Below are 26,973 nucleotides of genomic sequence, written 5' to 3'. Positions count from 1 at the left end.
TTACAGACCCTGAAAATGCTGTTTGTCATTTTTGCTCTATACTTTAAACAACTTGTGGATGATCTCATAAATCCACATCAATCTCTCTCTCCAAGGAATGTAAATTCAAAAGCTTTAATCTCTTTTCGTAAAGAATTATTCTGTTTCCATGTAGTCATTCTCTGTACTGAATCTTCATGTAATGATGGCCTACATACACATCATCTAGTTGAAAAGTCTGACCAATGCCAAATAACTTAAATGCTAATTACACAAGGAATTTTATACAAGTGACATCTGAAAACAACAAACACGAAAATATGAAAACAAAAACAAAGCTAATGTCAATGACAACTTCAAAACCACAACAAATATCAATGACAACTTGTGCAAATAACAACAAACATAAATGACAACAAGATGAAAACATCAACAACCATAGATGCAGTGTAAAAACAACAAACATTCATAACAAAAAAAAAAAAAAAAAAAACGTGAAAATATCAACAAGTATCAACGACAACAACGTGAAAGAAACAATAAATAACCAATGACAAAAAACGTGAAAACCACATCAAACATAAATGACATCTTAACATGAAAATAGTGATTTTTTGGATATAATATTTATGACTTCCCACCAATACTGCATCTATCCTCCTCTTGCCCCACTCACCGGGTGAGACGCGCCCTACAGTTTGAGAACAACTGGCCTACGTTGGTAAGATTTAAGCAATTTAAATAATTTATATGGTGTCTGTTTCTCGTCTTCAAATGGGCGCCAAAAGCTTAGGGCTTGGGTTATATTTTGGCTAAGAATATGCAAAGAACAAACGCTTCCCACTTTCCAAACATCACAATGCAAAATTTGAAAGTTTTGTTTATTTAGAGTTAAAAGTATGGAATTTATTGTTATTACAATATCTTACAGCCAAAAAATAGCAAAGCGTAACCCGTATTTAATATTTGAATCTGCAATGGTCGCCGGGTAGCAAAACATTTCGGCGCCTTTCATGGACTATTCTTTTGTGTATTCTAGTGAAAACACTTTGCGGCCTTTATGAATCAAATGAAAATTCAACAAGGGTTCTGTATTTTTAAAAGATAACACCTCAAATAATCTGTGTGACCTTCAGAAATGATCCTTTAGAGCCCAGTGTTTCAAAATGTGAAGTGGCACGACGACAGTCACGTTGTATTAGCTTAGCAGGCTGACACTAAGGTGGGCAGGTGATTATGTTGTGGTTGTTGTTGTTGTTAAGGTTTCTAGATGTGTTGCTTTACTACTGTACTGATTAGCATACTTTTAAAAGGTTTGTAAACAGTGAACCACCCATCACATGTCCCGGGAATATATGAATCCCATGTTGATTTCCCAATTCCTACTCTGTACTCGCTTGTCAAAATCTAAAGATTTACCCAAAGCCACGGGTCAAACTACTGTTACCACCGTGTAGTACTAATACGTCAAAGGAGTACTGGTCTCCATGGTTCAAACTACACTAAATTATATTAATTCTGATGTGTTTATAATGACCACACTAAAAACTGCCTGAAGTACCTTGTTTTGCCCCTACCTTATCTCCCCAACAAATTCGGGGACAGGGACCTGACAGAAAAGTAACACTAGGGAGGATCTACTAAGGTTGAGACCCCCACTGGCTACTGGCTAGGTGGTTATAATGCTTGGTTAGATTTCATTTTGAAAATTCTTTCATTGTTTCAAGGTCAAGGCTAAACCATGGCAGCTAGTTCAGCTTTTACAACAGTTGGCATGACTCTGGAGGGCGAAGAGCTTCAAGGGAGGCAAAATGAGGAATTGCCAATGGCCATCACTCTTAAAACATCAGAATTCCTAAGAGAATGTTACTTTTGACCATAATGTAATAATGAATATTTTGAAAGATGATCCTGTTTTCTTTCTTTTTTTTTTTTTTTGGTGTGTGTGTGTGTGTGTGTGTGTGTGTGTGTGTGTGTGAATTTGGAGTTATAGTCATTAAGTCTCACTGATTAAGTACTGAAAAGCTCTTCACCAGTAAGTAGTCCAGAGACTGATGTGTGGTTGATTAGGAAGTTAAAGCTCTGTTAGGTTCAGGTTTCAAGCAAGTGCTCCTGCAACCTTGCATACACTTCACTTGTCATTCAGGAAGACTGTAATGGCAGTAATAGTAGTGTGTTAGGTCAGTGAAATTATTGCAGTCATGAACATAATCATAGAATAGAAGCCTGTGCAAAATGTTCTGTAATTTTCTTTCCTTTTCAGAGCAAATCACAAAATGCCCACAGAAATCAAGGTGTGGTCATTCCACAAGTCAGTTTCCAAGACAGCCATGAAAGATCTTCTGAGACATTTTGGGGCAAGAACAGCCCAGCTTGTGAGACATCACCACAGAAATGATGCAGTTTTGGCAAGGTAAACACATTTAGTTTACTGACTACCCATGATCATTACATGCATCTCTGTATTCATCAGAGTGTGTGTGTGTGTGTGTGTGTGTGTGTGTGTGTGTGTGTGTGTGTGTGTGTGTGTGTGTGTGTGTGTGTTTTCTGAAATTATTCAGATATTTGCCAGTGAAAAGAATGTGCATATTTAATTTTGATCACTTGTAAGTTGTCAATATTAAAGTGTATTTTTTCTTTTCTTAGCTTTGCAAATGAAGCTGATTGCAAATATGCTCTGGAAAAGCTTCATCAACATGAACTTCTTGGGGTGAGGCTGAAGGCTATATACTGGGACTCAGCACTTGCTTTCTCACAGCAGCCTCACAGGTATTCATTTAGTACTGAACCTGTTGCATTGCTTACTCTAGTATATATATGTGAAAAATTTATATTATATTATTTTAGGGTTGTAATCTTGGAACTTGATTGTTTACAGCCCCCCAAAAATTGTGCCTTCTGTATTTTAATTAAACTGGAGTGTGATATAATGAAGATGGTAAGTTAGATGTGAGGCTACTGTGGGGAGAGGATGACCTCAAGTATGGAAGAGAGAAGGAAACTTGGCACCAAGTGTATTGTATAAGACAGTACGTTGTGTTGGCCATGTGAGTGGATCAGAGCAAATAAATGAAGCATATGTAATGCTTTTAAATAAATAGTATATATGAAAATAGAATATGTTTTGAGAAGCGACTAAAAGACTACAGTAAGTTCCATATAAAAACATGTGCTATTATTATTTGAAAAAGGCTGATTCATATGAAATGCATCTTTCAAAATGCTGATGCTGGTGATGATAATGTTTCAGATGTAAGGAGAATGAGAAGCATGATAATGTTACCCAAGAAGAAAAGATCCTCAAGAAAATGAAAGAATTTGAGGTCAACTTGTGTTCCATTGCACCAGCTCTAGGAATTCACCATCCCATCATTCCTAAACTAAGGTAAGAAACAACACCTACAATCACAAGCTGTGGCACAATGTAGGTGTTTAACAAATGAAGTATTTCACAAGCTTAAAACAAGCAATTATACACAAATTTAATTTCTTAATGTAGTTTTCCATGTTGTGGTCTGATCCACCACTGATCATTTTGATATTTATGACATTCCTAATCCATTGTATGAAATCTACAGTATATACCATGCTAAAATGTTGTGCAAAGAGGATAGTTAAGATGATGTGCCATCTACATACACCAACACTTACAGTCACACACATAATAATTTCTGCATTTTAGCCTCCATGCTTCTTGGAGGGGAAAACGTCAGTACTCATCAACCACATTGTGTGAGTGTCAGTTGTGCCCTAGGCCAAGATGTCTCTTCATCAGGCCTGATAAGTTTGGCCTCTGGAAGAAAATTTGCATCTTTGGAAACACCTGGTCTGTTGTAAAGCAATAGACCAAACAAGCATCTAAATACAGTTGCATTCAACCATTTATAAAGAATGGCCATTACAGGTAGGGATCTGACCCATAGTGGATCAAATAACAATGGGATCATAGATTATATTTTTGTTGCAGCCTTTTATTCATAATGGTAAGGTTTCCTCTAATGACATTTATATTTTCCTTACCACCAGCTTAACACTTGCCTCCACTACAGGTGGTAGTTGCTGGTAAATTAGAGATATTTCAGTTTCAAAGACTGCATCGTATATCACAGGGACATTCATTGCAAGCCTGAAGAGGCATGTGTAGAATTAAGAGAAAATAATATTTTCTTTCAATCTTTTAATAACAACAAATTGATTGGAATACAGTAGACTATTTAATATTTACCTGGATATTTCAAATTATTTTTTATTATATGCTTTAAGAAAAGAATTTTAACAGCTGATGTGTCATACTCTGTGTTCCAGGTATCTGTACCCTCCTCCTTCCCCTTGTGTCATAGGTAACATTGCACAGACTCTCATTGAGGTGCCAAAGTTTTACACTCAGGTCCTGCACTTGATGAACAAAATGAACCTTCCCACACCTTTCCAACCTGTTGAAGATCTCTCTCCTCTCTACCAAAATCTCTCAGAAGTGCTGTGGAATAAAGGAAGTGAAGTGGTAGCCAAAAGCATTACTGTGGAAGGTAAGAGTGAAGAAGGAATGGACAGTAATCGAGAAAATAGTGACCACAAGTCATCTGAAAGTGAAAGTGAGCTTGAGAGTGAAGGGGAGATGGAAACTAGTTTCAAAGCCCCTCCTGTTCCCATTAAGAGGAGACTTAAGCCTCCAAACACCATCAGAAAAAGGCCAAAACTCTCCCTCCTGAAACAGGCTTCTGTCTCTCATCCACGAACACCTGAGTTCAGTGTGAGAGACGTCTTTGAAGGGACTGAGGCTCAAGGATCACGGAAGCTGGAGCTCAGGTTAAGAGACACTATTCTTCCCCAAAAAGGAGGCTCTGTAAGTGCTGAAAGAACCAGGGAAAGTGGCACCTTTGGCAAAATGAAGTCATTGTCAACTGACACCAAGAATTGCCCTTCTTCAGAGAGCATGGTGGAGTGGGAGAGGGCAGCTGACAAGTATATTAAAAGGGAGGAAATTCTCAACAACAGGGTTGCTAAATCAGGTAATTAAGTAGAATCATCAGAATTTTATGTTTTCCTGCTCTAAATATAGTGGGAGTCCAGTCCTGCTGATCATGTAAAACAGTCTGTTGAATGAGGCTAACTGGCATGTAAGCACACTCAAGTAACAGTTTCTTAGACCTTGACAAAGATTATGGATATAGGTGCAGTTAATGGCATTATTTTGTACTAAAACAATATTTTTAAGATTATTAAAGTATTTTTTATCTTTGTGAAACATCACAAATTGATTTTAAGGGATAAGGGAAAAGAGTTGAAAACCCCTTCCCAACATAAGTACTTCCCTCTTGCCACAAAATATGTAAGCTGTAGAGGGGATATATATATATATATATATATATATATATATATATATATATATATATATATATATATATATATATATATATATATATATATATATATATTATCTCTCTCTCTCTCTCTCTCTCTCTCTCTCTCTCTCTCTCTCTCTCTCTCTCTCTCTGTGTGTGTGTGTGTGCGTGTGTGTGTGTGTGTATAATATATATATATATATATATATATATATATATATATATATATATATATATATATATATATATATATATATATATATATATATTTTGCTTTTCTCATTATTCTTTTTATTATTTATTTTATTATTATTTCTTTTTTTAATGTCAGTACACATATGCAGAAAAAAAGTTACCTGTAAAAAAGATAAAAATTCATGCACATGAGGGGCAAAGATAGATATGTAAAAAAAAATGTTTTAAATAAAAAATAAAATAAATAAATAAAATCAACTAAATACTGAAAATTCCTAATATTATTTGCATTTTGACAGAGTGGCCAATACTACCAGTCTTTAAGAACTATACTCCTGGAGAACCTTCGGTCAAGCTGTATATCAAGAACCTTGCTAAAACAACAACTGAAGAGGATCTGAAGTTCATATTTGGTCATTATGTTTTCTGGCAGAATGAAGATGAAGCTAAACAGTGAGTATAGGAGCAGTAATAGTAGCAGTAGTAGAAGTCATAGTAGTAGTAGTAGTAGTAGTAGTAGTAGTAGTAGTAGTAGTAGTAGTAGTAGTAGTAATCTGCCTATATACCAGCCTGACATTTCCACAAGAAGTTAGTTGTAGCAGAAATGTGAAAAACCCAAGTGTGCACAAGCACCTCTGGAGAACCAACGCTTTCCAAGATTGGATGCACCATCACTAAATGGAACTAGAATATTCATGAATAGATTCAGAAATGTAAACATACTAAAAACCTATTCATAAATAGGTATAAAGGATGTGGAAAACAGCTTCGTTGCCAGTACAACAACAACAAAATATATAAAAACAGTAAGTCTGAAGATTCCTTCAGTTTTTTAAAGTAGTAGCATAGTAGCATTTATATATAGTTTTCATATGTCTCTTTCTTTTCTAGATTTTCCATTTCTTTAATGAAAGAGGGACGCATGAAGGGTCAAGCATTTATCACCTTTCCCAAAGTGAAACAAGCATCTGAAGCTCTTGAGGATGTCAATGGCTACATATTGAATGATAAGCCAATGGTTATAGCTTTTGGGAAGGTTAAGAAAAAACATGAAGACAGTTCGACAAAAGAAAAATCAGAAAATTGAATACCATCATCTTCATCACCAACATCATATCCTCCTTTTTACACACTGGAATGGAAAGGAGGATGATTCATATCATTGCTCTTAAAGGTGAGGCCTGAATGTAGTTTGCTAGTGCTGGAACCAGAATAGTACTGAATATAATGCGATAATTCATTTGAACAAGTAGTCAGTATAGGTGAAAGCTTTCATTAATAAAAAGAGTGTCATACTGATATAGAAATGCTTAAAAACATGATTTTTTTTTTGCAAAGTATACAAAACTTAATATTATTCTTTAAGTGTAAAAACATAGAATAATTGTATTTGTTCCCTTTTTAGTTATCTTCCATCTTATACATGATTATCATGTATAAGATATTTGTTTACTTATTTAATGCTTGGTTGAAAGAGAATAGAAAAAGATGTGAAAAATAATTCTTGTAACTTGCTACTGCAGGTCATACCAAACTAAAGAATGCAGAAAGGATAACATCAGTTGTTATTACACTGTAATTTTTATGCCACAAAAGACTCAAGGCTTGTGGTGCAGTTATCACTGTTCTCATGACCTCTCCTGCTGGGCAGAATTTCTTTCCTTATCATATGAAGGTAGATTATCAATCCTATTTACTCTGGTAATACATGTTCCTATTTTTATTTTGGTTCCTGAAGTCAGTTATTATACAGCATAAGCAGTTTCTGCACACACCAGTTGTCTCTGTGTAGGATGGGAGACGAAGGCTGTCAGAAAAGTAAACAGTGAATTTAACTCCATGTCACAATAAAATGCAGTCATTCTCAGCAACTTGAATGGTCATGTTTTAAGGTGATTAGACTTAACTCTTATTATTTGTAGCATTTTCTATAACTTTTCCCCATGTGCTATGTAAGATTTTGGTAGAGGATTTGTTGTACATCTACATCACCTTTACATATTTGATGCCCATGCTTAAAAACTGCCAGGAAATGACAGTTATGTGGAGACAACACCCTCAGAAGAGGATAAATTGTGACCACAGCAGGATCATTATATAGTATGTTCTGCTCATGTGATTTCTTGTACCTGATGAATAAACACATAAAGAATTACTTATCACACGTTTTGTCCAGCACCTGCTGCAGCACTGCAATGGCAAAGTCCACATCTTCTTTGGTGATACACATTGGGGGCTTGATTCGCAGAACCTGACAGAAAAAAAAAATGTCTTGCTGCATTGTGCTGAGTTAAGTGGTCACTAAAGAAATTAGCATTTTATGGCAAGTTGTTTGTCACAAACATCAAAAATCATATTCTGCACAGTGGCCAGTGGTTTTAAGTTTTTCCTTCCTTTGTTGCATAATTAGAACTTGTCATGATGCATTGTTAATTATAGTTCTCTTTGGTCTTTCCTCAGGACCTCAAACCATGATCCTCCAGTGGCCTTCTGCCTTCTAAAATGTTTAACATGCTCCATTGACTTACTTTTTCCTTTCCTTCACATTGATAAGCCAACTCATCTCTAATACATTCACTCATGTACACATTCTCAAAAATCCTCTTTTTTTTTATTTATTTCTCTCTCTCTCTCTCTCTCTCTCTCTCTCTCTCTCTCTCTCTCTCTCTCTCTCTCTCTCTCTCTCTCTCTCTCTCTCTCTCTCTCTCTCTCTCTCTCTCTCTCTCTCTCTCTCTCTCTCTCTCTCTCTCTCTCTCTCTCTCTCTCTCTCTCTCTCAGGAGCTAGCCATTTGGTACTGTGGCAGATGATACTCAGGTCATACAGGCCTCAGGTCTGGCGATCCTCAAGACAGATCAGCCTGAGTTCAAATAGGCCTAAGTCTCTTGATATCACCTGAACAGTCCAAGTTTCACTATTACAAAGAACATAATGCATGCAGGAAAGTCTTCTCTTTGTAGTAGGGAATTACCATTAGGTAAGTGGACTTACCTGTCCATAGTGTCCACCTCGCCCCATCAGCACTCCAAGGTCCCTTAGGCCATCCCACACCTCCATCATCCGCTGGGGGCTGATGGGCTGACGGGTTTCCTTGTCCTCCACCAGTTCCATTCCCAGCATGAGGCCTTTGCCACGCACATCACCCACAATGGGATACTTATCACTGAAAGACGTCAGTTAAGGGATAAAATTCTTCACGCAAGACTTCTTAGTCATAGTAAAAAAAAAAAAAAGATGATAGCAGTGTACTAATTTCAGATATAATAAATGCAGATAAATTCCTCTAGTATCTAGGCATTAATGTTCATATATGTATACTCAAAGATGAAAGGAAATTACCGAATTTCAGCAAGCTTATTTAAAAAGTAGGGGCCGAGAACCTGACAGTTTTCTTGTGTCTTGTCCTCTTTTATAACCTGCAATAAAATACAATATTAAGTTAAAATTTCTTTAACTGATGAAAGGAAAATATCAAATGTTTTCAAGGCAAACAGACAATTAATCTATTTAGAAGACAATGCTTAGGTCTTTATTAAACTGCACTTGAAAAGGCCTTTTCAATGTTGCTAGAGTACAAGTAGAGTTGCTACAGTATATATTTTCTCTTAAAGATATGTCAAGTATTCCCAACTTGTGTACCTTTTCATATATTTTTTTTTGTGTAAATGCTCAGATCTTTTATATGAGTTTGGAAGAATCCTGTTGTTTCTAACTTACATCCAACACAGAGATTCCTACAGCACTGGAAATGGGGTTGCCTCCAAAAGTGTTGAAATGGAGTGCCTTAGACATGGTGGCTGCAATGGCAGGTGTGGTAACCACAGCAGCTAGGGGAAAGCCATTACCTATACTTTTGGCCATGGTCACTATGTCTGGGATGACATCATGGCCTTCAAAACCCCAAAAGTGGTCTCCAGTCCGTCCAAAACCACTCTGTACCTGAAATTGTATTTACTTATTTGTGATGGAACGGTAGACAAGTGTGAAGAATGTTACATGAAAGGGGGGCTCTTTGGAGCAAAGAAGAGTAGCTGTGCATAAGATTGAGTGAAGAGCGGGTGTAAATACATTAATTGTGATGTAGTCTCATATGCTATAACAGGGTGTTCAGTTGCATCTTAAAATATTTTGTCCCATACAAAAAATACCATCCACTCACCTCATCAGCCACACATAAACCACCATATGCTCGTACTTTCTCAAATGCCTTCTTCAGGTAGCCAAGTGGGAACTGCACAGTGCCTCCCACTCCCTACAAGAGGGACTAGAGACATTAGAGGCAAACAGGAGAGAAGGAAGCATTAAAGGAAGGTGAAAGAAAGATAAAATGTGATGAACAAGGAATGATACGATTGTAGCAATGATGTGATGAGTGAGCCATAGGTGGGAAAATAATAACAATGGGTTTCCTCCTCTCAGACAGAGCTGAAGAGTATAACTCATTAGGACTAATGGTGTACCTGTAACATCACTGTAGGTAAATTGCAGAGCAAATTCAAAGTATGAGCACCATGAGAACAAACAAACCATGAGAAACAAGAAAGTATGAGAACAGTGGCAAAAGATATCCACTGATAACTGTCACTAACATGCGTTATGGCCACCAGATGTTGTGACAAGGTGTGTATTGTGTATGTATTCACTGTCTGCGTATCTACACTGTGAAGCATGTTACACAGACAACTAGTAACATTTGATGTATATCCTTATGCTCCACATACGCTTATATACATAGTTCCATAATTACTATTATTATTATTTTATTTATTTTTATTTTTTTTCTCACCTGTATGGGTTCTGCAAAAAAGGCAGCAAGTTGGCCTCGAGGAATTGAGTAGGACAGCACCTCCTCCAGTTGATCCACATATTTTTGTGCTGAAGAACACTCTCCTCCCTCCAATGTGCTCTCTGTGGCTCTCACTGACTGCACCACACAGTCTCGGTAGCCACCCCACAATCCTCGATATGGGTCAGGATTGGAAGCCTGTATGGGAATTATGGAAATGATATTTCATAAAAATCTCTTAAATTATAAAGAAGGTAATTATCATCCTCTCGTGGAAAGTAATGTATAACATTAAGAAAAACTGCAAAATAATTTCATGTTATGCATCATACAATATAAGAAACAAATGCTTACACAATATTAAACATGCAAATAAACTAAGAAAATCTTTACTTAACATGCAAGCTAAAAGTCAAATGAAAGAAATAGGAACTTTCCATCTATACTAATTTCTGAAGTGGGGAGGAAAGGAAATTTGCTACAAGGTGTCTACTTATTTTGGAACCACAGAATACTACACTGTAACTACACTTACAACACTATTATGGTCACACTCTACATACAATTTCTTATCACACCTTGTTTGCAATTGTAGAATACCGAATAAGACATAAAAGTATAATCAGTTGTAAGTATTTCAAAATAAAAATATTTACATTATGAACACCAAATCCATTAGCAAAGCCAAACTTCCATGTGCCATGAGCAGTAAGGCCAATACTGTACGGTGATGCTCCATGGTAAGCATTCCTCAGGGTTACAATATCAAATGATCCAGTGTAGAGTCTTGCCATCATCATTGCCAAATCATTTGCCTCAGATCCACTGTTCACAAAATACACAACCTGAAAAGATGTAGTACCAATATAAGTTGTTGATAATAGTACTTAAACTATCTGTAAACTCATTAATCCATGTTGGATTCCCTCTATGTTTCATTACCTTCAGCCCTTATCATTGCAACTTTCACTCATCTCTGTTGGTTGCTTGTCTGTTCTAGGCCATCCCAGCAAAGCTCCTCACTTTCAACTCTCTATAGCAATTTTAACCCACCTAATAAAAAACGAGAGGCAGGGGCAACAGCATCTTGACTTTGTCATGAGCTAAATATTACCTTGAGGTCACCTGGAAGAGTTTCAGTGATTCGCTCAGCAAACTCATGAATCTTGGGATGCATGTAGATATTGGTCGTGTGCCACAACTTGTTCAACTGTTCTTTGGCAGCTTCATTTACCTTCCTGTGGAGAAAATTATATTAAAATAATTTGGCACAAAAATAGACAAGAAAGAGGAAAGATTTAGCCAATACAAGTTAGGAGTGAAGATGATACATGAGACAGGAGGAAAGTAAAAGAATGCAATATAATCCTAAGAATTAGACTGCCACAATAAAAAGAGAGTAGTAGTGCATTCATGGCATACTGAATGATAGGAACATGAATCCATACATTCTGCATGCATATGCTTGTGTAACAAAAAGTCATGAGCAGATCAGAAACTTCTTGTATTTATTCATTCATAATCATCTACTTGGTCATACTTACGGATGGCAGTGTCCAACACTGACAGTGACAATGCCTCCAAACAAGTCCAAATACCTCCTCCCTGTTTCATCAAACAACCACTGCATGTGTCCCTCATGGATCAGCAGAGGCTTACTAAAATTTGTTACAAGTGCAGGATTCAAGTTCTTCTTCCTTACTTCTTTCATCTCATCATAGCTCATTCCCTAAAAGAAGATAAATAAGATTATTCATTTATATTAGCAGTCTTCATAATGTGTCAGGAAGAGGAAGTAAATGTGAATAATACTTTCCCTTTACAAGGAAGAGCATACCTTTAACTTTAGTGGTAAAAGCTGCTGTCTTTGTTCAATCACAAGAATATCTTCTTGCCATCTCAAAACTAAGGAAAGTTTTTCAACAAAGCATGTTAACAATTAATAGTTACGAAATTATATACATTACACTACAAACATGTGTTCCTAATTTGAAGTATGGGTGTTTGTTCTGCATTTCCAGTAAATTTGCACCTACATATGGGCATTTTATTAGAGGCAAGTAGTTAGCAGAAAGTTCGCAAAGCCTCAAGGCCACAAATAAGCAAAGAATAACCCAAACAGACCTTAGTCAAAGCTGCTATAAGACTGGAATGGAATGAGTTGATTGCAGAGACTGGAAGCAATGACTTCATGCATGGATTAATGACAAAATCATGACTAAATCCAGACCAAAGCAATTGCTGTCCATAGAACCCTTCTTCCCATGCCCTTCTATCTCCCTTATCATTTCAAACTATAGAGATATGTGATACATAAATTTCTTATTTATGACTTCTGTGATCCAAATGCTCAGTTTGTAATAATTTACATAATTTTGAAAAAAAAAAAAAATAATGGAGCTCAATACAAACAATCAGAATCATAGTTTTTTTTGTTGTGGTACCTTATATGTTGGTGGCTGGTAGTCACATGGTGGCATGCTGGCAGATGCTGTCCCAATACACTTGACTGAAAGAAAGTGAAAAACAAGATATGTAAATGACTTAGACATGCCAGAGGTGAAAGTACAGGTTATTCTAAGTGGAAAATGTTCTATGCACATATGCATTTTGAGGCATTGTTTAGCCGTGACATGAAATTTTCGTGTGGCCTGGCGACATACAACGGCCAGGTCAGGTGGGTAGCTATGGTGAGGATCTGAAATTGTGAATAATTCAGTTGTGATTTCTATAAGTTTTGGAGTTTTAGAGTATACCATGATGGGACAAGTGACAACAACTGACCAATAATGATTACCGATAAACATACACAATGATAATGTGGATGTAATAAATGGCAAATAAAATAATTAGCTGCCTAATACCATGCACAACCCGGGCAGGGAGCGGGAAGGAATGAGGCCAGCAGGCCACAATTTCCCTCCAAGACAGTGACAGTGAATACGTTCAGATTGTATTGCATAAGCTAAAGTAATGTGGAGTGTGTGGAAAGGGTGTTTCTCCCTGATGGTTACCCATCTGGCCCGGCCGTTGTATCTGTCGCCAGGCCACACTTGAATTTCATACCACTGCTAAACACCTCATAATGCGTATTTGCATAAAATATTTTCAACTTAGAATAACCTTTGCTTTCACCTCTGGCAATATCCGCAGAAACTCATGTTACACCATATAATATATATATATATATATATATATATATATATATATATATATATATATATATATATATATATATATATATATATATATATATATATATATATATATATCAGCGACACAAATCTCTCTCTCTCTCTCTCTCTCTCTCTCTCTCTCTCTCTCTCTCTCTCTCTCTCTCTCTCTCTCTCTCTCCGTTGAAATAAGGTGTTATTGAGATAGTACATGAATTATGATAATTTCTGGAGACATTGTTACCTGGGTAGGTATTGGTGTCAGTAACTCGTGTATGTCGTTCACAGTGAACGTACATGATATTTTTTTTTTTTTATGTAGGAAGGACACTGGCCAAGGGCAACAAAAATCCAATAAAAAAAAAAAAAATGCCCACTGAAATGCCAGTCCCACAAAAGGGTCAAACCAATGGTCAAGAATTGATGAATAAGTGTCTTGAAACCTCCCTCTTGAAGGAATTCAAGTCATAGGAAGGTGGAAATACAGAAGCAGGCAGGGAGTTCCAGAGTTTACCAGAGAAAGGGATGAATGATTGAGAATACTGGTTAACTCTTGCGTTAGAGAGGTGGACAGAATAGGGGTGAGAGAAAGAAGAAAGTCTTGTGCAGCGAGGCCGCGGAAGGAGGGGAGGCATGCAGTTAGCAAGATCAGAAGAGCAGTTAGCAAGAAAATAGCGGTAGAAGACAGCTAGATATGCAACATTGCGGCGGTGAGAGAGAGGCTGAAGACAGTCAGTTAGAGGAGAGGAGTTGATGAGACGAAAAGCTTTTGATTCCACCCTGTCTAGAAGAGCATGTCTACATGCTGTCTACAGCATTCACCTCGACTCTTACGTAATTATAAAATTCAAAGAGGTTTTTATACAGCATTTATAAAGAGAGCAAAAATTACATACGACCAGGTACCTGTACACATGAGAAACACTTCGTCAGTAACCAATCACTGCTCTCCACTGGGTGACGACTGTGTCAAGTTGTCAGTTACTTTTTTTCCAGCCGATTATCAATTTATGTTATATTGATTTATCCAATATTCTTGCTTATAACACATACTTATATTTTTTTCATGTGTATTGAGTACGTACGTTATCTTTGGGCAAAAATTGAATTTGAGTAAAATTTCTATTAACGAAAATGAAATTACTACTTATGTTTGTATACTTCGAAAAACAATCCGGCAGTGTAAGGGTTAAGGCAACTGGTCTTGTCCCATGGTAAGTGTGCCACTGCCTGGCACCCTGTTCCATGGTGGGTGTGGCACTGCCTGGCATCTTGTCCCATTGTGGGTGTGGCACTGCCTGACACCTTGTTGCATGATGGGCGTGGCACCGCCTGGCACCTTATTCCATGAATGGCGTGGCACTGCCGGGGATTTTGTCCCATGTGTGCGTGGCACTGCCTAGCACCATCTCATTATGGGTGTGGCACTGTCTGGCATCTTGTTCCATGGTGAGCGTGGCACTGCTTGGCATCTTGTCCCATAGTGGGCGTGGCACTGCTTGGCATCTTGTCCCATAGTGGGCGTGGCACTGCTTGGCATCTTATTCAATAGTGGGTGTGGCACTGCTTGGCATCTTATCCCATAGTGGGCGTGGCACTGCTTCGCATCTTGTCCCATAGTGGGCATGGCACTGCTTGGCATCTTGTTCAATAGTGGGTGTGGCACTGCTTGGCATCTTGTCCCATAGTGGGCGTGGCACTGCTTGGCATCTTGTTCAGTAGTGGGCGTGGCACTGCTTGGTATCTTGTCCTATAGTGGGCGTGGCATTGCTTGGCATCTTGTCCCATAGTGGGCGTGGCACTGCCTAGTATCTTTCTATGGTGGGCGTGGCACTGCATTGTATCTTTCCATGATGGGTGTGGCACTGCATGATATCTTCTCATGGTGGTCGTGGCAGTGTTTGGTATCTTCTCATGGTGGGCGTGGCATTGCATGGTGGTATCTTCTCATGGTGGGCGTGGCATTGCATGGTGGTATCTTCTCATGGTGGGCGTGGCATTGCATGGTGGTATCTTCTCATGGTGGGCGTGGCACTATCTAGTATCTTCTCATGGTGGGCGTGGCAGTGCTTGGTATCTCCGTCTCTTATTTCCATATTTTCATGTAGCGTTAAGTCAATGCCGACCAAAACCCAGTCGAACCTCCCAATTAAAGTAAATCTGCCATCCATAAACAGCCCATCTAGTTTTTAGCAAACAGGTGTGACAGGGAAGTATAACATGACATCTCACCGCTCCTTCCCCAAGTCATATCACCCGCCACATGCGTCTCTGGGCATGCGAAGAAAAGAAAAGATCAGCGCCTTGGGTGCAACTGCCCTCGTAACACTACGTATTTAATAACAAACAAGCATGAGCTGCCCTTCGTCAAATTTTAACCCCGACAGAACGAGAAAAAAAAGTAAATAAAACAAGTAAATAAAAATAATAAATAAAATAAATACAACTAAACAACCACAACATGAATTTGATCAGAATTATAAACTATTTATAAAATTTATTTATCAAAGCTGCAGAAAGGACAGTATATAACCCTGGTCTGAGGATGCCTTACTGTACTCTATGAATACACCCGCCCACTGTCTGCAGCAGCGACCCTGCACCCGCCTGCCCCGACACACAGAACTGACCTTGACGATAATGACTGGTTTTTTTTTAGGAGAGAGATAAGGCTTTCTTCTTGGTCAGTACAGATGTCAGGAACTAGCTTCTGGTGAAACTACTTCAACGAAAGAAAAAAAAATACCTTGTCTACTACAAAGTGGGGCGTAAAAAAAAAAAAAAAAAATTGCGGTGACTACATACGCTCCTTGCTAGATATCTCACATTTCTCTAGCCAGACTCGCAACTGTGTGTGTGTGTGTGTGTGTGTGTGTGTGTGTGTGTTCTGATCAAATGTAATTTACCTCGCTCGCACAATCTCCGCAAATAGCTTATTAATGGATAAGGCAGACATTAATTGCTTTTCACTATAAGCTCGAGATAATTAATTCTTCCATCGTTACTTTATATCTTTTTGTTAATTTTGATTTTGCATAACTGAGCATCATTATGATCAAGAGATCTCTCCTCCAACATCGTCAGAATTTGCACCAATATTCTTATCCTTGTGTGTGTGTGTGTGTGTGTGTGTGTGTGTGTGTGTGTGTGTGTGTGTGTGTGTGTGTGTGTGTATTCTGTGCTTAAATCATATTTCATTCTGGTGAACAAGGAGAATAGAATATCAAGTTGTGCCTATACCTAGTCCAATAATTCCTGCGAAACATGTCGCGGCCAGTTTTATCTAAGCCTATCAGAACCCACTCCATTTGAGAGAGAGAGAGAGAGAGAGAGAGAGAGAGAGAGAGAGAGAGAGAGACTTGAACAGTTACGTCACAAGCGGTGCTACATAATGTGTTAAACGTGAATTCATTTTATTTTACCGGGGTAGACAGTTTACGTAACAGCCGAGTCCGATGATAAAGTACACAGTTGGTACTGTAAGATACCTCACATTTATATGCTATTGTGAAGCAGTAGCTGATTAATGTAAGGTTACACACATACACACATCTTTTGAGAAAAAAAATATATATATATATATATATTGTTGTTGTGGTGTTAATGTGCTGATGCTGTTATGTTCTTGGGCTGGTGGTATTTTTCATGAAATCCAATACCAACAATGATAATGATAATTACAATAATGAACTGTACTTCTATTAATCCCTCTCTCTGCTGTCTTCACTAACCATTACGAAGAATAGTTTGAGAACTTGATGGCAACGCACGTAACATCTTGTCTGCACCCTTTGAGAACAAGGACTTAACTGAAGAGTAGCGTCACTCAGTAGCGAAGAGCATGTGTGTGTGTGTGTGTGTGTGTGTGTTTGAGTGACCGCTTATAATATTCAAACCCTAGAAAAAAACCCACGGACGTACGAAAGATAAGATATCTATACATCACCATGTATCTGAGTAGGCCATATTTCAACAACATAAAGGTGTACAGTACGTGTTATGACCGTCCACGCGTATCATTGTGGAAATACAACAATATTATCGCATGCTGCATCACTGGCAACCTTAACATCTGCTGTATTGCTGTCCCTCCCTCGTGTGCTCATAGCCTTAGTGATACTGCTTATTTTAAAGTAAGTCATGTCGAGACTGCCTCTGGTAAACGTCGAGAATAACCAGTGCTACGACACGGCGGCGAAAGCACGCTATGCCGTATATGTATCCACCAGAAAACTAGTGATTTTACACTACACCAGGAGAAAGGCACTAATTAACAATAACTTGCGTAAGTACTGAACTACATTTGTACCTCCTCCCTATGACACTAATATCTATTATCGACAATCCTTCAAGTAATTCTTCTTTGTATATTGTTGTCCTGAAGCACTTGTTTTCTTTTCTTTCTTTTTTCAATAAACATGTGCAACAATAAGTTTCAAGAATCATTAATCGATATCAGTTACGTGTTGAAGATTATAGATGAAACGATGTACATTTAAGAGGAACAGACGCTAAAAAAATCATAAATACCATCCACATGTAAGGTAACTGTTACCGCCAAGCGGGTGAAAGAAGTTGTTGTGCAAGCGAGCTTGTCAATGAGGAAGGAAAGGACCTGGAGGTCAGGGTGAGGACCAAGACGAGGCCCAAGTCAGCGAATTTCTTATACGGTCGGTGCTGAGGTAGTGTTAATGTAAGGAGATGAAGGATGCTTGTTATGACATGAGGCTACGATGAGGCCGGCCTTATCGCCGTCGCTAATGGATAACGATGGACAGGGTAGGAACCCAGGCAGTAACTGAGGACGATTGGGACACTTGGCTGAGGACACTCGTGCAGGGAAGACGTATGTTGCTGCAGAAACAGAAGTAGATAGACCTACCAAGAGCACCTGTCAGAAAGGGCGTGCGCGTTACTTAACGATTACCCCAAGACCCAAACACGTAAGTGTAACGACTGCCTGTGTAAGAATACGTTATCCTATAAGTAACGTGCAGAATCATACCTGTATTACACAAATTATTCATATAGAATATTGTCTATGATCATTAACGTATGTCTTCAGGTTTTGACCGAATTCAAGCGGATCCAATTGAATCCGATCGGATACAATAAATGATTCGTGTCATCGTGTGGGTTTGAATCAACCTTCGCCGCCTGCTAGCGGTAACAGTAACAATGACTAACGTAAGTGATAATATACTGCATTCAAGTCACCCTCGCTGAAACATAGTCGTCTAAATGCCACGTCCACACCGAGGGAAACATTGCTTGCAAATTGTTTCCAGACTGTTTCTCAAATGTTTGCAAACATCTGGGAATGTGAGAAACAGCTTTCACTGATGATGGATGGATGGATGAGTGGATAGATAAATGGATGGATGAATGGATAGATAAATGGATGCACGGATGAGTGGATGGATGGATACATGAGTGGATGGATGGATGGATGAGTAGATGTATGGATGGATGGGTGGATACATAGATAGACGGATGAATGGAGAGATGGATGGATGGACGGATGAATGGGTAAATGGATGGCTAGATGCGTGGATAGATGGATGGATAGAGGAATTGATATATAGTTGGATGGATGGATGGAAGAATTGATATATAGATGGATGGATGAATGAATAAATGGATGCATTGATGGATGAGTGGATAGATAGATAGTTGGATGGATTGATGGATGAGTGGATGGATGGATGGATAGATGAACCGATGAGTGAATTGATAGTCCTCAGGTGTTTGGAAACTGGGAGCTGCCGTGGTACAACAGTAACGCGCGCGCATTAAGGGCCTCGGGTGCCAAATCCAAAAGTCCTTCATCAGGAGGCTCCGTTTCAGCCCTAACAGACTAGGGAAAACTTGACAAAAACAAAACAACAATAGATGTTTGGAAACTGTTTGCAAGCATCGTTTCCAAACAGTTCCCTGGTGTGGACGTGGCTTAACAACAATCCTCTGAGTGATTGTCCTTAATGTATAGTCAACCTACAACATTTGTCCCTTTTTTTTCAGTAAATACGTGCAATAACAAATATTTCAATAAGCACAAGTCAATAGTAGTAGCAACTGTTGACTGGGTAGGTGAAATGGGTATACAACTATATTCATAAATAAAATTGATTGATTACTGAATAATCCAACAATATTTACAATAGGTCAGTGCTCGCTCAAAATTTCAGCTGGTTTTCTGTAACCAACGTAAACAGTCGGTGTGAGGTGAGGTGAACCTACAGTCCGGTGTGTATTGATACTGGCATATCTTGAGTGATTGTTGCAGAAACTGGGGATTATTACGATAGACACTCAGATCACGAGCACACAGCGGGACGTGTATTACTGCAGGGAGGGAGAGGCACTTGTCCTGTGTTGCCCTCATCACCGTCCACCAGGCATTCACATGTCTTAATATAGTGAAACTAATGAAAAAACTAAAGACTTTTAGCTAGTTGTCTTATTACTCATTTTGTCGGATAAATTCAAGCCAAGGACCAAGATAGTGACCAAGAATTAAGAAGTGGAAGGAGGAGTGAAGATGCGTTTTAACCCCTACAGTAAAGTAGTTTCATAGGCAGTAATGAATAGGATGTACAGATTACCTACTCGGAAAGTTTTGTTGTTCGTAAAATACTTGTATATCTTCCCCTTTTGTTGTGCAGTAAGCTTGTGAATCTGGTCCCCCCCCAAAAAAAAAAAAAAATAAATAAATAAATAAAATAAAATAAAATGAACTGCCAGTCACAAATGAGATCCCACAAAGTAACCGCCGTATGCCATCCTGTTGGCCATGTGGCAGTGAGGGACATAGAAATCCAGACAGATGTTGAAAATTTGTTATTAATTTCTGCTGGAAGGTGCAGGGTGCTCAAATAATTTCAACAGTGAGATTTAAGACATGGAAACAGCCATACCTACTTACTGTGTATTGTTTGTAATTGCAGTAATGTTACCAACATTACCTACTAAGCTCATTTAACATACTGCAGATTATGAAGGTATCAGTTGCAGTATATATATTACATGCAACTTATGTAACTTCATACTTATCATGTTTAAAATTGCTTCATTGCTGCCTGATAAACTTATGTGGTAATTTTTATTTTCAGGTATGGCACTTAAAATTCTTGGAGCTGCCTTAAGTAGGCTGAGTTTAACAACAACTATTAAAGGTAAGCAATATAATGGTAATGAATAATTCTAGCATAATCATATTCCTAATTATATATAAAGGTTCATGTTTGATGTTTCAAGTAACTTCAGAAGTATATTTTTTTCTCCAGATCTCACAGAACAGCAAAGAAGGGAAAGTAGGACACAAAATGAGAGATGTACTCTTGTAGTTTTGATATCAGTGAATTGATAAGGAGTTGTAAATTGCATTGGTTTGGCTGTGATGAAAGTGTAAGAGGCAGGGTCAGGTGTGCTTAATGTTTTGAAGATTTTGCATATGAGCAGCAGTAGTTTCTTATTTGGAAAAATATACATCAGTACATAGGATGATTTGATATTCTTAATGTTTCAGGCACCCAGCTGTCATCCATCAGTCGACTTCAGACCAAGCTGTCACCTCCATCCATCACGTCTCTTACTTGTGTGTCCCAAAGCACAATCAGTTCTGCAGCCTTCACCTCACAAACCAACTATCATACATTACACTCAGGTGGCTTGCCTGCTCCAACTTTGTGTAATTTAGTAAAGCAACCACTGAGACTTCCTTTGCAGGTATGTATTATATACAAGTGGGATTGATATGATTTGACATACATGATGGACTCTTCTTGTAATAATAAACATTACTCTTCAGATTCCAACCACTTTCATTCAAATGGAAATTACCTCAGACTTTTTAAAATTTTTAAAATTTATTTTTTATTACCTTTCATATTGGATAAGAATTAAAGTCTTAGAGTACATGTTAAATACACCGTCATTTTATTATTATATTGCAAGAATACTCGTAAATGAGAGTGGAGGAGGCAATGAAAATAATGTAAGTTCAATAATGGAATAAATGTTATGTAAGAGAGACAACATCAAGCAGAACTGGGGAATAGTGCTGGAGTGTATATAGAATTTTCCTCACTGTAAATGATGAAATGTGTTGCTCACACACACACACACACACACACACACACACACACACACACACACACACACACACACACACACACACACACACACACACACACACACACACCTGGGTGGACAGAGATTATTTGGGTGTGTTCCCTTTCACATGTAGCCCCTGTTCACCTAGCAGTGAGTAGGTACAGGATGTAAGTTGAGGAGTTGTGACCTTGTTGCCCTGGTGTGTTGTGTGTGTGGTCTCAGTCCAACTCAAAGACTGGTCAGTATGAGCTCTGAGCTCTTTCCACAGGGGGATGGCTGGCTGTCTCAAGAGAGACCAGCAGCAGACTGTACAGTGAACACACACACACACACACACACACACACACACACACACACACACACACACACACACACACACACACACACACACACACACACACACACACACACACACATTTAGTACCAATCTTTACATCAAGGAATCCTAACAGCTGGTTTCCACTAAACAGGTCCGTGATTTGAGTACCAGTCCAGTCTGCCCCGCCAGCCTCAGACAGATGCACCGCACTGGTCCCATCAAAAAGAAACGCAAAAATAAGAACCCTTTAGGAGACAGGCCCTTTGCACGAGGGGTGGTACTCAAGACACTCATCAAAAAACCAAAAAAACCCAATTCTGCTAACCGCAAGTGAGTGAAGGGCAAAGGTTTCCAAACTCTATCTCAATTTGATCAACTAAAATCATTCTTACCAATCTCAAGTAAGAATAGATGATGGTACAGTGATAATCTTCCTAGTCTAATCTTAAGCCAAAACTTCAAAAAATCTAAAATCTTGTACTTTTAGATTTACTAACCACAGATAATTTACATGTGTTTGGCTTGAATGACATAACCTGCCCTATAACTAATATTATTTACACAAACTAAATAAGAGTAGGTGGAATGGAACTATTATCTACCTAGTGAAAAGTGTGGTAAAAAGTTCATTATGCCTTGGAATGGAATCTAGTAATATTTGTATTTTCAGTTAACATGTTAATAAATATTAAGTAGATTTTTACATTGCAAGTTGAAAAATTGAAGTAGAGGGATCCTCATTTGTGGTACTTATATTTAGTCATTTGTTTTGAAGGACATTATTTTGATTATGACAGATGTACTGGATTGTGGCCACTCCTTTAGTGTAGATGCAAGCAAGTCAGTAAATTACTTTCTCTCATTGTTTTTGTGAGGCCCAAAGAGTAAATGCTGTCATTGCTGAGGAACAATGCATACTGAGACATATCTAGAAGAATTAAGTATTTATGATAATAGAGATGTTCTTTTTACATTGATGTGATTTACTTAGGAGATAAGAGAAATATATATTAGTGAATAGTATTCATTAATTTTTATTCTCATTGTTTCTCACTGTCTTATTTTTTCCTTCACTCATCATTACATATATCTTTTATCTTTTAACACAGAATAGCTTCCTGGTCTTCCTGCAAATATATGATGGTACAGTTTGTCCTTAAACTGCCTAGCTTATCTCAGCCAGTTGAGGCTAATTTCCTTTCTTTGTGATCAGGTGTGTGTTGGTGCGACTTACAACAGGAAAGGAGATGGTTGCTTTTATACCTGGTGAAGGACATAACCTGCAGGAACACAATGTTGTTTTGGTGAGGCCAGGCAGACTGAGGGATGTGCCTGGTGTCAAGGTGAGGTGTGTTCGTGGAAAGTATGACCTGCAGCATGTCATCAAGAAGCAGCATTAAAGAGAACAGAGAGTGAAGATCACATATACATATACCATTAAATTATCTAGTTATGTTTTATGGATAATCGTCAGCCATTCAATAGCCAGATGTCACGTATTTCACGTGGGTGGCCATGGTAAGATCCTTCAGGACACCAGTCAGCTGCCTTGCGGGACAGCTAGGAAACATACTGGGATGGTTGTGACCACTGCAAATCCTGATGAGAAGGATTTACTGGCAACAACTTGTGCTTAGTGTCTGGTTGGGCTGAGACCAACTCAGTGATCCAAAATCAGAGCCAGTAATATTCACACCAGGTACCACCTCACACCACAGCTACCCACATTTGGGCCCACAATGAGCAGGGTGCACACAGGTTTATCATAACAATACCATCACTTACAATGTGGCTGAGTGATATCTAAAGGATTGGGGTATCATAGGATATGCAAAATTCCCGAGAGCTCCCAGATGACACTACTAGACGGATATACACACATCTATATATACCCCCATCTGTATTAAACAAGTATGGTAATTTTTTCCTGTTATGAGGTCCAAGTGTCATCATTTGAATACACATGGTGGTGTTTTCTCTGTTGGGTCATCTTGAAGACATTACCATTTCTTGTTTTCTGCCCTATTCTGCTCTGCTAAAAGTACTAAATCAATGACTTAATAGTTTGATAGCATTATACTGAGAGACTGAAAGTTCTGTGTAACTTGTTGACCTGTTTGTAAAGCTGTAAATATAGGATACTGTTTTTTGAGTATATGAATTATTTTCCAAACCTTTGTGTTATTATGACCTCAAGTGTGCCAGGTAGATGGCTCCTATACCTCACAGTCTTGTAAATACTGAACAGTGAAGCATTGAAAGTGTGGGTCAACCCGAGGAATAAATTTCAGGGCCACTTCCTTTGTGAGCATTATATTTTTAAAACATGTTTTTTGACCATTTTGTGGGAAACAATCGAAAATATTTTGTGTTACAAAATAATCCAGGATTTCATAACTGGCCCAGTCATAACTTTAAATCCAGTCTATGCACTACAGTCGCCACAATGGTTTAGGATTTTATAAGCCACACCTCACTATGCCACACCATTCTACCTCACCATACCTGCAGTTACACCCTAGTACTACCACACCACCACACTACTGATATCCTATGACACTGCAGCACCACGACTGTCCAAACTATATAAGCATGTAAAGGCTCCAACAGTAGTAGCAAGCGCGAATAGCTTCAATCAGAAACCAAGAGGTGATTAGATGATTCACGAATAAGACTTAAAAGTAGGATCATGTAGGCAAATTTTTTTTTTTTTTTCCTTCGGACAACCAAAGATAGTCCCTGCGCCCCGAAATAGAGGACAAGGAGGACAGACGCTAGAAGGAAAGGCCTTATCAACAAAGAAAAAAAAATACTCTACGTTTGAGAAAGTGAATGAAAATAGCTAAATTTTCAGAGAGAGAGAGAGAGAGAAAGATAAAAACAATAAAATAAAAAAAAAATAAAAGGTGGTATGAAAGAAAAGTAAGGAACAAATAATGATAATAAAATAAAAGAATAAGAGTGGTAAGTGACAGCATGAAAGAAAACCAGGGAGCGAATGACAGAAGGAAGTGAGAGAATCGGTGCTGAGAGAGAAAAGGGAATGAAAGAAGCGAGATGGGACGAACAAGGCAAGCCGCGCGAGGCATCTGGAAGGTTCCATTCTGGGAGTGACCTCAGACACTGGTCAGCGTGAGGTCACCGGCTCACTCATACAGGGTGACTCATTAGTTCCGTGCCGGGGGTACAGGGTGGTGCATCACTTCCTGCCCCACTTGTCAGGGTGACGCACTAAATACTGCCCACTTATTCAGAGGGGTGGGTAACACGCTTCCCAGATGACACATACACACACACACACACAGGCGCGCGCACGGTTAAAGAAATATATGAGAACTGGGTATATAAAAAAGGCTTTTACGAGCTTGAATATTAAATATCAAAATACTAATGAGTAAACGCACACATACACACACGTGCTTGACCACTTACTTTCTACGAGATTTCTATAGCTAGTCAGTCAGTCGGTCAACCAGTAAGTAAATCATACCAGTTTTTGAACCTTAGTAAGAAAAGAAAATAGTAATAATAATAAAGCTAGAGAGTTAGATAGCACGTAGAAAGCTTATAAAAATATGCTGTATTAAATTTATACGGCAGTAAGACTTTTTTTGGTTTAAAACTACTTCCACTGATGAAGGAAAGGATAGAAAGTACGTACACTTCGGAATGAATGGACAGACACAGGGACATCCAAGGATGACTACCGTCCAATTTTCCTTGCTGAGCAGGTTAATTCCTGACTGATTCGGACCATAAAAAAATAAATAAATAAAATAAAATAATAATAATAAAAAAAATAATAATAATAAACAAAATAAAATAAAATAAAATAAAATAAAAATAACAATGGCAGTATCTTGTTGCAGTAAACGAAACCTGAAAATTCCACCTTCAGAGCAATGGTTTATCTTTAAACGAATGTTTAAAATGTTTAAAATGGTAATTATGGCTTGTCTCACTTAGTGTGAGAGAAAAAAAGATCGTATCAAATGTAGCAGTCAATTGATACAATGTTTCGAGATTGTCAAATTTCAACACTGTCGAACTCAAGTTGGTTAAGTTTGCTTTTGCCTCGCCCTCCACAAATCATAGTCACATACCCCATCCCTGCAGACAGGCAGACAGACTGACGTATGTGGGAAGAAAGCGAGAAAGAAAAAAGACACAAAGAGACATATGTGGAGAGAAAGACATACATATATACAGACAGACAGATAACACTTGATAAAAGATAATTAAATGATAATAGTATTCATCTGTAAAATCACTGATAACACACTAACAAACCTCTTGTGAGGAAGCTTGCATTGATAACACCGTAGGTTAGGAAGGAGAAATACCTCACGAATACTTAGACAATACACATCCCTGCACTTAATATACTGAAAGCAGAAACAAGAAAGGCGTTGAAAACGCACTGGATTTTACCTGGGATTAGTGTGTGCGTGTTAATCTCATAATATCCAGTCTTTAAATACTAATTTATATATATATATATATATATATATATATATATATATATATATATATATATATATATATATATATATATATATATATATATATATATATATATATATATATATATATATACGAGTATATATATATATATTTTTTATTTATTTATTTTTATTTAAGCATAGACTGCACGCACCGCTTCCTCAGGTAATGCAACAATGTACTTCACTGACCAGATAGATAGATAGAGAAAGAGAGAGAGAGAGAGAGAGAGAGAGAGAGAGAGAGAGAGAGAGAGAGAGAGAGAGAGAGAGAGAGAGAGAGAGAGAGAGAGAGAGACGCCACAAAGAGCCAGCCATCTCCAAGAACACGGGCGACAGCTGCTGTTCCTTTTGGTAAGGCAGGAAATACCCCCTTATCGCCGCCCCGTCCCTCACCGCCAATTTTGGTTCACTAAATACCCACCCACTAATGTCATTCTCGCCTCCCTCGCTCTCTCATGCTTTGCCCGCGGGCTGCTGAAATGACACAAAAACTATACAGTATTTTCACGAATGCTATATTTAAGGAGACTTTTTTTTTTATACCATGTTGCATCTTTATGA

General features: G+C 38.2%; 3 protein-coding genes across 14 annotated transcripts; 2 read left to right on the top strand and 1 right to left on the bottom strand.

Annotated features, from left to right (window-relative positions):
* Positions 1–684: 684 nt before the first annotated feature.
* LOC135112064 (RNA-binding region-containing protein 3-like) lies at positions 685–7,673 on the top strand. Of its 4 annotated transcripts, none has more exons than XM_064025971.1 (7): positions 685–700; positions 2,243–2,392; positions 2,626–2,748; positions 3,230–3,364; positions 4,285–4,988; positions 5,816–5,969; positions 6,408–7,673. In XM_064025971.1, exons 2-7 carry the CDS (start codon positions 2,256–2,258, stop codon positions 6,601–6,603), a joined length of 1,449 nt encoding a protein of 482 aa, XP_063882041.1. In that variant the 5' UTR covers positions 685–700; positions 2,243–2,255; the 3' UTR covers positions 6,604–7,673. The 4 variants fall into 4 exon arrangements, with proteins under 4 accessions (XP_063882041.1, XP_063882040.1, XP_063882039.1 ...); XM_064025970.1 differs by lacking the exon at positions 685–700 and adding an exon at positions 945–1,209; XM_064025969.1 differs by lacking the exon at positions 685–700 and adding an exon at positions 946–1,201.
* Positions 5,590–26,047, bottom strand: LOC135112063 (alanine--glyoxylate aminotransferase 2, mitochondrial-like). 3 transcript variants are annotated; one of them, XM_064025968.1, is made up of 11 exons: positions 26,011–26,047; positions 12,745–12,809; positions 11,845–12,029; positions 11,415–11,538; positions 10,957–11,145; positions 10,301–10,498; positions 9,674–9,766; positions 9,232–9,453; positions 8,854–8,930; positions 8,506–8,677; positions 5,590–7,767 (listed from the first exon to the last, which is right to left on the bottom strand). In XM_064025968.1, exons 2-11 carry the CDS (start codon positions 12,778–12,780, stop codon positions 7,669–7,671), a joined length of 1,395 nt encoding a protein of 464 aa, XP_063882038.1. In that variant the 5' UTR covers positions 12,781–12,809; positions 26,011–26,047; the 3' UTR covers positions 5,590–7,668. The 3 variants fall into 3 exon arrangements, with proteins under 3 accessions (XP_063882038.1, XP_063882036.1, XP_063882037.1); XM_064025966.1 differs by lacking the exon at positions 26,011–26,047 and adding an exon at positions 17,205–17,343; XM_064025967.1 differs by lacking the exon at positions 26,011–26,047 and adding an exon at positions 14,380–14,404.
* On the top strand, positions 17,599–24,080 carry LOC135112065 (small ribosomal subunit protein uS12m-like). Of its 7 annotated transcripts, XM_064025978.1 has the most exons (6): positions 18,301–18,416; positions 18,539–18,660; positions 20,586–20,648; positions 21,002–21,201; positions 22,059–22,237; positions 23,121–24,080. In XM_064025978.1, the coding sequence occupies exons 3-6, from the start codon at positions 20,588–20,590 to the stop codon at positions 23,305–23,307; spliced, it is 627 nt and encodes a 208-aa protein (XP_063882048.1). In that variant the 5' UTR covers positions 18,301–18,416; positions 18,539–18,660; positions 20,586–20,587; the 3' UTR covers positions 23,308–24,080. The 7 variants fall into 7 exon arrangements, with proteins under 7 accessions (XP_063882043.1, XP_063882047.1, XP_063882048.1 ...); XM_064025973.1 differs by lacking the exons at positions 18,301–18,416; positions 18,539–18,660 and adding an exon at positions 17,599–17,758; XM_064025977.1 differs by lacking the exon at positions 18,539–18,660 and having other exon boundaries at positions 18,291–18,416.
* Positions 26,048–26,973: the final 926 nt, after the last annotated feature.

The sequence above is a fragment of the Scylla paramamosain genome, chromosome 23 (genome assembly GCF_035594125.1).
Source record: "Scylla paramamosain isolate STU-SP2022 chromosome 23, ASM3559412v1, whole genome shotgun sequence".
NCBI lineage: Eukaryota > Metazoa > Arthropoda > Malacostraca > Decapoda > Portunidae > Scylla > Scylla paramamosain.
This window is presented reverse-complemented; position numbering and strand designations above follow the sequence as displayed.